The sequence below is a fragment of the Panthera pardus genome, unplaced genomic scaffold, assembly GCF_024362965.1.
Source record: "Panthera pardus isolate Hobbes unplaced genomic scaffold, ASM2436296v1 HiC_scaffold_7, whole genome shotgun sequence".
Classification (NCBI taxonomy): domain Eukaryota; kingdom Metazoa; phylum Chordata; class Mammalia; order Carnivora; family Felidae; genus Panthera; species Panthera pardus.
Genome location: NW_026527002.1, coordinates 66426216 through 66438993, shown reverse-complemented (window position 1 = coordinate 66438993; position 12778 = coordinate 66426216). Strand labels below are relative to the sequence as shown.

The following is a 12778-nucleotide window of genomic DNA, read 5'->3' as shown; positions in this document are numbered from 1 at the left end:
AGGAATCACAAAATCCTACATGAGAGGCCACAGCATGCTCTGACAATTTCCAAGGCACCCGTGGAGAGCATCTGAATCCAAAATTGAGCATGGCTGTTTACCTTTCTCTTCGCTCTGCAGGTCCCTTAAATGGATTTTCAGCAACTCAGTTCAGCAACTACCTGAAGGGCCATTAGGCCTCACTAAAGCGGCGGGGTCAGGAAGGCATCAGAATGATCAAGACACCCCCCCCCCCCACCCCGGGCCTCCCTTCATTGGCTCACAAGGAAACCGACTTGCAGTCCTTTATTCCAATGCAAGGTCAAGGGTAAGAGAGAAACAAAGGGAACAGAAAAGTAGGAGCAGGTGTTTCTATTTTTTTTTAGGAGTCAAACATTTTACTGGGCTTTAGTGGGTACTTCAGGAGCTGGACCAGTAGAGAAAGCATCCCAGGAAGAGGGAAGGCATGAACAAAGACACAGGGGTGGGAACTAACAGTGGTGATACAGGCTAATGTTTAGTGAGTGCTCACTCCGTGTCAGGAGGGGATTTGCTAAAAGTTTTTAGAAAAGAAAGAGATGGGGCAAAGAATGACACAGACGAGGATGAGGAATCCTGCTCGTTATGTGGATGAGTTCAGATTTTATTCTTTAGGGAGTGGGATGCCATTATTTACTCAGCTTAAAAAAAAAAAAAAGGTCATTTTGTTGTTGGTAAAGATAACCGCTCTGCAACTCATAATTTTAAAAATTATAAGAAATTATCCTCAACTCATCACTTCTGTAATAACCATAACAATAATAGCTAAAATGCATTGAGCATTGTTCAATAAAACAAATATTTATGAGAGCCTACGGTTATTCTATTGTAATAAAAAGTAATCCCTTTGCCATTTGTAGATATCACTAGGATATCGATTCACAAAGGCAGGGATTTTTATCTGTCAGTTCGCAGTGACGTCCCCAAAAGACTGCTTGGCATTCATGAAGTACTCAATAAATATTTGTCAGCTCATTAATTTATTTTCCTAATAACAATCCTGCTTCACGCATGTTGAGCGCTTACACAGTCCTAGGTCTCTCTCATGTTTCTCCCTGCACGCACCGTGTCTTAGTACTTACATACTGTTAACAAGCCACAGGTTATCATTCATCTTCATGGTGAAGGAAGAGTAAATATCTTTATTATGTGTACTTTGAAGATGTAGAAATGGAGGTTCGGAGAGGTTAAGATGAGTGTCTACCATCACAGAGTGAGGCAAGAATGACCCAAGACTCAACCCTGCTCTACCCGGCTCCAGAGCCCATACTCTTAGCCAGGGCTCCTCACACACTGATCTATCTGCGTGAACTGCCTGGGCGTCTGGCTAAAATGTAAATTCTGATTCAGTAGGTCTTGTGATTCTGCATTTCTCCCTGATGGTGCTGATCCTGCTGGTCAATGACCACAGTGGTAAGTACTTGAACAAGACTTAACTTCCTATCTGCGTTGCCCCAAGCAGGTCTGATATCCTTTGCTTTACTCTTAAAGTAAAACAACAGCAAAAGCATCATTCAATTCTGCTGCTGTGAAAACAACACGGGTGTGTGAATTCGCGTTTAGGACCAATAACTCAGCTAACATCTTGGGAAATGTTACGTAAGGACCACTAATGGACTCCTAGAGTTTGCAGTTTACCCGTCGTTTAAAAAACACACAAACTGAAATTGCTTGCAAGACGTTGCAGGATATCTCACGTGGGAATCCCAGCTGGAACCCCCGCAACATGACTGAGCATGCTCCTAAGTGCTTTCAGAAAGAGTATCTCCTGTTCAACTGCATGTGCATGTTTAGCCTGGGGTGTCTTCCCCTGGCTCCCTCACTTCTCCAGTTGCTTTTCTCTCTTGTGTGCTCCTAAAGCCTGACCAACCACTGCAGTGTCTTTCCTTTTGAGAATAGCATGGTAAGGTGGTGGGGGGGTGGGGCGGGGAGAGGAAACAAAATAATTAAAGAAAGCAAACTTGCATTGAAAAACTACGGTCACCAATGTATACCAACTGCATGAGACAGAATGCTACAGTCTTAGCCTCTCCCAAGCCCCACCCACCTCCTCCAGAGGTCCTGGTGAATGCCGGCTGGCTTTTAAAAACAGGGGAAGTCTTGGCAAGTCAGAAAATGGAGCAAGAGATGGGAACTCACACAAATTGTGCTGAAGTTGGTCAACCAGTATCAGAAAGAGAGGTTTTGCTTGCTTTGTTGATGTTTGTGTGTGGCAGGACCCAGTCATCACTTTGTGCTGCATCCTAGGGGAAAGTGGATTGAAAGCGGGACTCCTGAGAAGTGACTAGACTCAGGAGACAGGATAAAGATGGAGGCAAGACCAAGGAGGGGCTCTCTGGAGTCCAGCGGGCAGGACTCACATGGAGCCATGATTCCAGGCAAAGAGAAAAGGAAAGTGGAACGTCACCCTCTTGTTGGACTCTGAGCACATCCAGCTCCTCGTACAGGGAGTTTGCTTTTGGACACGGATGTGCTTTTCCACCCGATGGCCACTACGGGTAAGGTGCGGATGAGACCCAAGTGGGAGAGCTCTGCTCTTTTGGATGGTGGATTGAGCTGAGCTTAGCAAATTTTGTTCCAGTGACTCCACCCTGTCCACTATAGCATTATGAATATATTTAAGTTAGAAAAAAAGAAAAAGATAGGGCGCCTGGGTGGCTCAGTTAAGCCTCTGACTTTCGCTCAGGTCATGATCTCGTGGTGGGTTCGAGCCCCGTGTCAGGCTCCGTGCTGACAGTTCAGAGCCTGAAGCCTGCTTCAGATTCTGTGTTTCCCTCTCTCTCTCTCTCTCTGCCCCTCCGCTGCTCGTGCTCTGTCTCTGTCTCTCTCTCTCTCTCAAAAATGAATAAACATTTTTTAAAAAAATTTTTAAAGAGAAAGATCATGGAACCAGGAACTATGATTTACCATTACTATTTACTATTTATTTGGCTCTGTGACTTAAGATAACGCATTTTAGTTTCCTCTAGATTAACATTCTCTGAACTGGACCCCTAGTAAAAGTAGTTTCCCAACATTTGTAAATAACTATTCTAGATGAATAAGGTTGGCAAGCGTGGGCTGTAAAAGATAAAGATGCTTCCTGACTGCAGAACTTCTGGAAGCCTTCTACCAGCTAATGGGCACCATGAGACCCCACGAGAGGGTGCACCTGCAACCCCCCAAATGGGTTTGAACATGGAAGTTCACAGAGCTGAGGGCTGTTCCACAGCATAAACTCTGAGGAAACTCTGGCCTAGAGATTTTGGATGTTTGCGTTCTATGCTCTGTCTTCCTGCACTTTTAATTCTCAGCTAAGAAACCAGAGTGAGTGGCAGGAGGGTAAACACTTTGCCTCCCTGATGCTGTTCTTTCTTTCTTCAGATTTACCATTTGGGTGAAGAGAAAAGGGCATAAAGAGAGGTGGAGAAAGGGAATGAATAGCAACAGTGACAATCAAATCAGGAATGGAAACAGTTTTGCTGAATCATCTTATCAAGATGTTTCATCAAGTCAGTGCAAGTGAATTCAACGACATTTAAAAAGCTATCCCCCAAAGTAATCCCAACGGCAGAAAGAAAATAACAGACAAAGACGTCAGCCAGGGCCACAGGGTGAAGGTTCTGAACTCTCAGTTATGTCCATCCTCTGGTTTTATTTGACAGTTGTTCTTTGTTCTAATTTTAAATAAATCCAGCATACATCAAAATATTTGGGAGGAAGTAAATTTACACTGATTTTCTAGCATTTTCTGAAACAATTTGCTTTTTTTAGGACAAATGTTTCTCGTGACCCCAGAATCCCTTGGATGGAGAAAGTTGAAGAGAAGCCCTGACATTTGCAGTAAATAACTAGAGTGAACATTTTTTTTTCCGGTTACAGTTTCACAGGGATCGGTTTAAAAATCATGTTACCCACATGACAGAAAATAACATACATGACGAGCCACAAATACTTCACCAGATATGAAGGGGCATACAATTCCAGAAACATCCTCTAGATGTTGGATGCCCATCTGTTTGAACACCAACACTGATTGAGCGATTACTCTGGATGATACACACTCTGTGTTCTTCATGGGCAATTATCCACTTAACCCTCAGCATCACCTCCATTTGACGGATGAGGAATAGGAGACACAGAGATGTTAAGTAACTTGCCCAAGGTCATGCAGCTCGTAAATATTAGCCCCAGAATTCTGTAGTGGGTTAAAAACTGTATTCCCCTAAACTTCAGACGTTGAAGTCCTCACACCCAGTAGCTTAGAATAAGACCTTATTTGGAAATGGGGTCATGGAAGATACAGTTAACACGAACCTAAACTGGAGTGTGATTCTTACAAAAAGGACATCGCATGAAGAGAGACACCCACAGGGAGAGCACAGTGTAGAGACTGGAGTTATGCTCCTATGAGCCAAGAACTGCCAGGAGTTAGAACAGTGTTTTCAGAGGGAGCATGGTTCCGCCAATACCTTTATCTAAGATTTCCAACCCTCAGAATTGTGAGATAATACGTTTCTGTTGTTTAAGCCGCTTAGTGGTACTTCGTTACAGCCGCCCTGATAAACTAGTACAAATTCCAACCCAGATTCACCTCATTTCAGAGCCTAAGGATTAAGCCATTATCCCCTGCTGCCTCTTCTGTCTGCAACATTTGATAATCACATCTAAGGGAGACTCTAACATTTGGATGGCACTTAGAGGCTACCCAGTCTAGCTGCCCATTGCCATATTTATATCAAAGGGACTAAGACCAAATATGGACCTCCATATAGGAAACCATTTCCCTGTAACAGCTATCATGTGGCCTGGTTATGTCCTCTGGAAACACACTCACACACACACACACTCAACTCATCATCCATGTGGTAGCCCTACAAACACTAAAAATCTCTATCAAGACATCAAATCTTCTCTTCTCAGTTAAACACTGTTATCTCTTCACCGTTCTTCGTACAGCATGGTTAATAAGCCTTCTCACCCTCCCCCTCAGGCAGTGGAAGATAATTATGTTGTAGCAAGAAATCAGAACTACAATTTCCAGGAAAATCTACTCTAAGTTGGGAAGAGTTAGTCAGTCAAATTATACATTCTTGTCAGTCACTGGTGTGTGTCAAGCCCCTGGACCACTCTTTCTCCATATTTTCTCAAGTCTATTTCTGGGATAGAAATTTATAGTATAGGTAGAATACCCAGGGTCTCCAAGAAAGGTTCCAATTTTGACTAAGAAACAGTAGGATCCATCCAGAGATTCTACCTATGATTGTCCACTTGTGAGGCCTCAGGGGAGGCATCAGGTGACCGGTCTTCATGAAGGGTACAGGGAACCTAGATGAAATTTCACAATTGGAAGCCACCAGGAATCCTGAACTGCCAGTTCTGTGAAATACAAACCTTTTCTCTTGTCATTTTCCTTGAAATTTTTCTTTTTTTAAACATAGATGAACTCATGTGAAGAGATGCCATGGACAAATCACACAAGAGAAAAGGTAGAGAGAAAACTAATAGAAAAATGGTTGGTTTTCCTAGTGACCAAAGAAATAAAAATTAAAGCAACCTTGAGGTACATCTGCTACATTAAAAAAAAAAAACACAACTTTATGTCTGTTGACATGGTAATTGGAAAACTGGGGAATACTCAGCCTCAAGACGGTCTACTAAATCACAATTTGAATCAAGAGGAGACAAGGTGTTTCAGCTGTCTGTCCTCAGACCTTTGAAAGTTTGGGGGAAAAGTCAGGGACATGGACACACATGAAGAATGCTGAGAGACTCAGGAAAAGCAGAGATTTCCTATCGTTGAGTCAAAAATAGTGCAGACTTACTTTGAGGAAATGAGTTTTGATCTTCCCACAGTGTTTGCCCATCTGCTCACCGACAGGGGAATAGAGCACGTCTTTGGAGGCGATGCGGGCATATGCCACCTTCTTGTTGTTGCTGAGCATCCAGATGAAGACATCGGGGATGGTGTGCTGTGGCTGTGGCAACAGAGGGGAATGGATTTGATGGGTTGGTGCTTAACAAGTACCCTTCCAGAACTCTCCTCCCGGAAACAGTCCCTGTCTGAAAAATACATTCTGTGACTTAAACCATCAAGGCACTTAAACATCTATGCAGTCAAGCACGTTAAGTGTAGCTTCTTTGAGAAAGCCTTGTGTCATGACTGCTAAGTACATACAAACCCCATATGTCCAACTTGGCTATTGTGCTTTGAGGAGACACAAGTTGGACCCATGATTTGGCATCTTTGGTGACCTGCTTTTCTCCATCTATGGAACAAACATCTTCCCCTTTGTTGTTGTTTTTTTGTAATCATGTAATGATTTAGCCTCAAACATTGGTTCTCCTAAGAGCCAGGTAGCTTTCCAGAATATTTTTAAAAAAAGCAAAAACAAAAATCCATGAATGTCTTTCTATTTGCTCTTTTTTTTTTAATGTTTATTTACTTTTGAGAGAGAGAGAGAGAGACAGTGGGAGTGGGGGAAGGACAGAGAGAGAGGGAGACAGAATCTGAAGCAGGCTCCAGGCTCTGAGCTGTCAGTACAGAGCCTGGCGCGGGGCTCAAACTCACGGACCGTGAGATCATGATCTGAGCCAAAGTCGGATGCTTAACTGACTGAGCTACCTAGGCACCCCTCTATTCGCTCTTAAGGAAGGAAAAACAATTCTACAAGGGACTTTAGACCTAAAATATGGTTGCCAAGTATTTTAGCTCTATTTTAGGTTGTTATTCAGGAGAAATTTGACTAACTTGCACATTAAATTCTACTTTAAAATCGAGCTAATCAAGATAGGAATTACAGAATTCCCTGCCAAGAGGCCCATTATGTTGTGTTTGAAATGCATATTTCTGAGCCAACATAGCTACCCAATCAAAAGGGAGGTACATTGTCACAAAGTACGCTTTTATTTTCCTGGGCTCGAAGTGGGTGCTCTGCCTCTCTAACCCCATAATCCTCTGGCATAATTTGTTCTCCAAGAGGCATCCCTTCTCTCCTTATACGGAAACAGAAACATCAGTGAGGAGGTTTCCCTAGCCAGAGGGTTGGTCCTTCACAGACCTAAAGTCCTGATGCTTGGTTTGAACCTTCTGGGTGCTTATTAAAATTCCTGAATCTGTTAAAATGACTTCCTGTCTCACTGTTTATTATGTCCCCAGGGAATGATGGATTTGCAACAAGATATACAACTTTTGAGATTGACAGAAGCAGTAATGTTCTGTACCTCTCCTTGAAACCTTCCCATAAAAAACCCAGCATCTGACAGAAGCAAATATGTGGACCTTTTTAGAACATTCTAGAAGTCACAAAAGATACTGTTTACAACTGACTTTAAAGGAGAAGCTGTTCTGACTTTTACTGGATATGAGTTTAAGTCCACTTACAGTTGAAAACTAATCAAAGGTCCCATACTTATTTTGACTTTTCTTGATTCCATTAAGCAACAAGCTTTTTATTTCTGCTGAATACTCAGGCTTCATTAAAAAATCAATAAAGCTGTACATGTTTGGCTTAATTTAAAAATCTCCATTCTCATGCCTAAACTAATAGTGACTGCTCAGCTCTGCAGGGCTCAGAAGAAAGCATTGCTCTCTGCCTTTTGTCCTTATCAAACATTCAAACTTCACTAGGAATATATCTGTTCTAATCTCCCAAAGGAAGTTTGCCTTTAGAGTTGATTACCTCATCAACAAGGAAGCGGATTTTTTCCACAAAGATTTCGGCTTCATGGATCATTTCATCAAGAGATAATTTTTTCTTCTGCTGCTGAATGATTGCCTTGGCTTCCTTGGCCATTGTTTCCTGAAACAAGACAGGAGTCCATGTGGGTTTTTCTAGATATCTGGACATAAGTACTGTCCTGTCGCTGGAGAATCCTGAAGGTGCTTGTCAAGTTCCACACCAAGCCATTCATGGGGCTGTTTCAGGGTCTGCCAGTGTGCACACTGCCCATTTAATAGAAATGTCATAGACATACGGAGGCAGTGAATATCATCTCACCTTTGTTTGCTAGATGAGAAGCCAGGGCCTGGAAAAGTCAAAGGTTTGTCAAGGTCCCAAGGCTCTGTTAGCCAGGACCCAAATCCAGTAACTAAAACGTATTGAGTTCTTACCCTGTGCCAGGCAAAGCCCTACCTGCTGAATTAATCCTCATTGCTCCTCACAGCCGTCTGAGAGTTTGGAACATCCATTCAGCCGTGTTTTTGTACAGAGGAAATCCCAAACATTTATAGTGATTTCTGAGACCCTGCGTGAGTGGGCCTTGCCTACTCTTTGCTTCATCTTGTATCGCTTCATACACTGGGCCCCAGGCACACTGGTCCTCAAGAAGGCCCAGAACACATCAAGCTCAGTCCGACCTCAAGACCGGTGTGCGTGGGCTTTCCTCTTGTTCAGATGCTCCTCCTGGACTCTGCACGGCTCGTTCCTTCCCAAGCCTCAGCCTCAATGTCACCACTGCGTCCCGTCCCCCACATTTTCCTGATCACCACGGCCTTACAAAATTTCCTTCATAACCATAACCTGTAATCATTTTGTTTATTTGTTGCTTACCTTTCTATCTTCCGTCTACTCCCCTCAAACATAAACTTCACTAGGGCAGGGACCTCCTCTGGTTTGTTCTTACCTTGTTCTTACTTATTCTCAGTGTCTGGCAGAGTTCCTGACACATAGCAGGTGTTAAATACGTGTTTGCAGAATGACTAAGTCAATCAATCAATCAATTCCTCAGGGGCGAGTGCCAAGTACTTACAGCGCTGTGTTCCCAGCACCTAGCACAGGGCCTGGCACATAGGAAGCCTTAGGTACATGCTTGCCAGGAGGACTAAATACTTGCTTTGTATCAGGTACTGTCCTAGGAACCAAGGCCTAGGACAGGGGAAGACACAGGCTTCCTTCCCTGAGACTTGACAGTTTGGTGAGCTAAAAGCAATATATGTGCAAAACATCAGGGGACCAGGGAAAGGCAGAGCTCGGTTTTATAGATGCCATGACATTTACACTGGGTCTTTAAAAAGGAATGGAATTCATCAGGTGATAAGAAGAGAAAGGAAAGTCCAGACAGAGGAACCAATTACAGATAGAAGGTATGTAGGACTGACAAATGCCAGTGATTTTTGAAGCAATGGCGATCTAATCAGGTTTGTGCTTTGGGAAGACCATTCTGGTTGTGGTCTGGGTTGGAGGAAGCCACGGTCTGGGCCTAGTGGGTGCTAAGGAACTCAGTTTAGGCAGCAACCCTGAGGATGAAGAAGTGGAACAAGTTCCAGAGTCTTTAAGGGGAGGAAGCAACAGGGCCTGTGGTCAGATCAACTATGGAGGGTTAGGAGTAAAGATTTAAAGTTGAGTCTAGGCTTCTGGTTGGAGCAACAAGTGCAGCTGGTCGTGCCAACAGAGGACGTGGAACAAAGTCAGATTGGAAGCCGATGGGTTTAATAGGATGGGTTGAGTTGGAGGCGCTGTGAGACAAGCAGTGATGTGTCCACTGGGAGGGTGGAAATACAGGTCCAGAGATGAGGAGGGACTGCTGGGCCACTACAAGATATTGAATGCGTGGACTCGTGTGGGTCAAGGACTGTTGGATGTCGAGAAAACTCTGTATTTCTCAATACAGAGCTCTGTGGGCAATATGCAGTGGATGGATGTTGCAGAGACAGGGAAAGGCAGCCGGAGGGGCTAAAGAAGAAATGGGGCAGGAGGAAGATCTATACAGTGAAAATCTGGCCTCCCTTGGAGTACAGAGGAGGAGTACATAAACCCTTGTTTATTATCCTGGAAAGAAAGGTGAACCAGTTTCGACACTTGGGTCTTAGTGTCTAGACGATGATTAATTAACTGTGACCTTTAAAAAAAATCCTTTAATCTCGCTGAGCCCCACTTGCATCTTCAAAATGCCCCTGACCAGTCAAACATCGAGTCATTTTTCTTTGCAGAATTATCACGGCCTCCTACAAAATGTCCCTTGGTGCCACTGCTGGAGCTGAATTTTCGAGGTGAGATAAGCCAGGGTCTAACCTGGTCTGGCATTTCTCAACCATCACTCATTCGACAGGGACTGAGGATCTGTGAGGCATGCAGAGCTGTGCGGGTTCTCCAGGGCACAGAGAGGTATCAGCTCCTGCCCTGATGTCAAGAAAGCTTACACCTCTTCACAATTTTTAATGGAAGAAAACTGAGCAGGGGAACAACAGTTATTGTTTGGTCTCTCCATTTGTGAGGCAAAGAAGTCTATGCCTTTGACAAAATATAAATGTCGAGAAAACGGTCAAAGAGGAAATCCATCAGAATAGGATATAGGACTGGTGGGCTTCTAGATCATTTTATAAACATTCAGTAAATGCTCATTCCTTTCCAACTTACCCATATATCCCCTTCTCACTCATGCTTCTACATCACGCAGATGTAGAACCTTTAGAACATTATCCTCATCTGGTCTATGACCTATGCCTCATCCATGAGGTTTATTTTTAAAGCACATGTTTTAATTCTGTTCAAAGTATAAATAGATTTTCACATACCAGCTCCTGCCAACAGAGCGTAAGTCGTTTCTTATCTAAAGTGGTTTGGTTCAACATCTTGGGCTTCTTTTCTGCTTCAGAGATAAAGGCACTATAAGAGAAGAATAACAATTTGGAAACCTACTTAGTGAAAATCCATTTATGTACTTCCAGAGATTTGCACATACACTTCCTGCAATACAATGGGAAAGTTGATGGAGCCACGGAACCAAGATTTCTCATTTAGAATTAAGCAGTGGTGGGGGCACCTGGGTGGCTCAGTCAGTTAAGTGTGGGACTTTGGCTCAGGTCATGATCTCACTGTTGGTGAGTGTGAGCCCCGCATCAGGCCTGGCTCTCTGCTGTCAGTGCTTCAGATCTCTCTCTCTCTCTCTGCCCCTCCCCTACTCGCTCTCTTTCTAGCTCAAAATCAAATAAACATTAAAAAAAAAAAAACCAAAGAATTAAGCAATGGTGCACTAACTTTTCTAAGAGACAAAGTGAGGATTGGAAATGATCCCCAGACCCCACATTAATTTTGGGGAATAGAGGTTTGTTTTCCTACTTGGTTTCATATACATATCTATTGTGATTGCTATCCAAGGTCGTAACACCACACGTAAAATAATGCAGTTTTCCATCATCTTACACATTTAACACACACCAAGAGTTTCCTGAAAAGTTGTATGTAAAAAATATTTTAGACTCCATACTGGAGTACGTCCTCCCATGTTAAAAACCCTACCAATGACGAGTAGTAACACTTGGAGGGATGATGTTAAAAACGTGGTCAATAAGAAAGTGGTAGAGGTTATGCATGTAATTGAAGAAGAAATATAAGAGGCTTTAAAACATAGGGAAATAAGATACTGCCCTCATTAGTGAAAAGTTAAATGCAAATTAAAATCAATACCATTTTCACCTATTGGATAATAGTTAAGGTGGGGAAATAGTCACTCTCCTCCACCAATTGTTTAAGAGACGATTTGACAGCACTTGCCAAAAATTAAACGTCTATATAATTTGATCCAAAAATTAGGTTAGAATTCTGTCCTTCAAAAACAACTGAAAAATTTTGCAAGAATATGTTTACACAGTAATGCTTACTGTAGCATCGTTTATAGTAGCAAAATAATTAGAAGCAACTAATATATCAGAGACCAGTTAAGTAAGTGACACATATCACACAATTAACTACTGGGGACCATCACATACAACTGTAGAAAGATTCCAGTGCTAGTTGGTGGAGTGAAAAAGCAACCTGCTGAACAAAGTGTGTGACATTTGTGGAAAAATATAGTGTTTTCATGAATGTGTGGGTCTGCAAATGCACAGGAAAAAAAATCCAGGAGGACAAATCAACTTGTCTCTGCAAAATGGGATTGGAGAGAGAATTGAGAACACTTTTTCTTCATACATTCCTACCTTTTTTTTTTTTTTTCTTTTGGTAAGATGAGCATGTAATACTGTGAAGAAAAAGATCAACAACAAAGGAAACAAAAGGGGAAAACACCACACTCCCTGGTCCTACGTCAGAGTCGGAAACCTCACCAGCAATTCTCTTTGGACATACTAGTCAAGTGACATTTTCTCTTAATTTTTATTTATTTATTTTTTAATTAAAACAAAACAATTTTTAATGTTTATTTTTGAGACAGAGAGAGAGAGAGAGAGAGAGAGAGTGCAAGCAGGGGCGGGGCAGAGAGAGAGGCAGACACAGAATCCGAAGCAGGCTCCAGGCTCTGAGATGTTAGCACAGAACCCGACAGGGGGCCCGAGCCCACGAACCACATCATGACGTGAGCCGAAGTCGGATGCTTAACTGACTGAGCCACCCAGGCACCCCATTTTCCCTTAATGTTTAAAAAGAATATGAAGAATTATATTTTGAAGAAGGCATCTTGTTGCCACACGTCTACCTTCTGAGACACACAAGAAACTCCATTCCACTCCCGAACGGACCAGCTTAATGAGACACGGTGGACACTTCTGACTTCTGATCTCTCTCTCCCTTTCTCACAGGGGGAAAAATCATTGATTCCCTCAATCAAATTGGAGTAAATGACCACGGCACCTGTTTGTGTTCATCCTTCATCTTTCATACCCAGCCTGCTGCGACCTGTGGACGGCCTCCTCACCTTCTTGTGGCAAGTGACCTGTCCCTTCCTGGGGAGAAGCCCCAGGAGTCCAGCTGCCTCACCATGAAGGGGTCGCAGCGGGGAGGAAACAGGAACCCCACCTTGACCTCAGGTCCAAGCCGCTTTCTCAAATCCAAGTTTACCAAAT

General features: G+C 43.1%; 1 protein-coding gene across 2 annotated transcripts in view; it reads right to left on the bottom strand.

The window, feature by feature from the left end:
- The window catches only part of FER1L6 (fer-1 like family member 6), a 164489-nt gene that overhangs the window by 72767 nt on the left and 78944 nt on the right, over positions 1–12778 (bottom strand). For both annotated transcript variants that reach the window (XM_019459903.2, XM_053896193.1), the window contains exons 16-18: positions 10514–10604; positions 7680–7799; positions 5823–5975 (exon numbers count right to left, since the gene is read on the bottom strand). In XM_019459903.2, coding sequence (XP_019315448.2) covers positions 5823–5975; positions 7680–7799; positions 10514–10604 — 364 coding nt within the window. The remainder of the gene's footprint in view (positions 1–5822; positions 5976–7679; positions 7800–10513; positions 10605–12778) is intronic.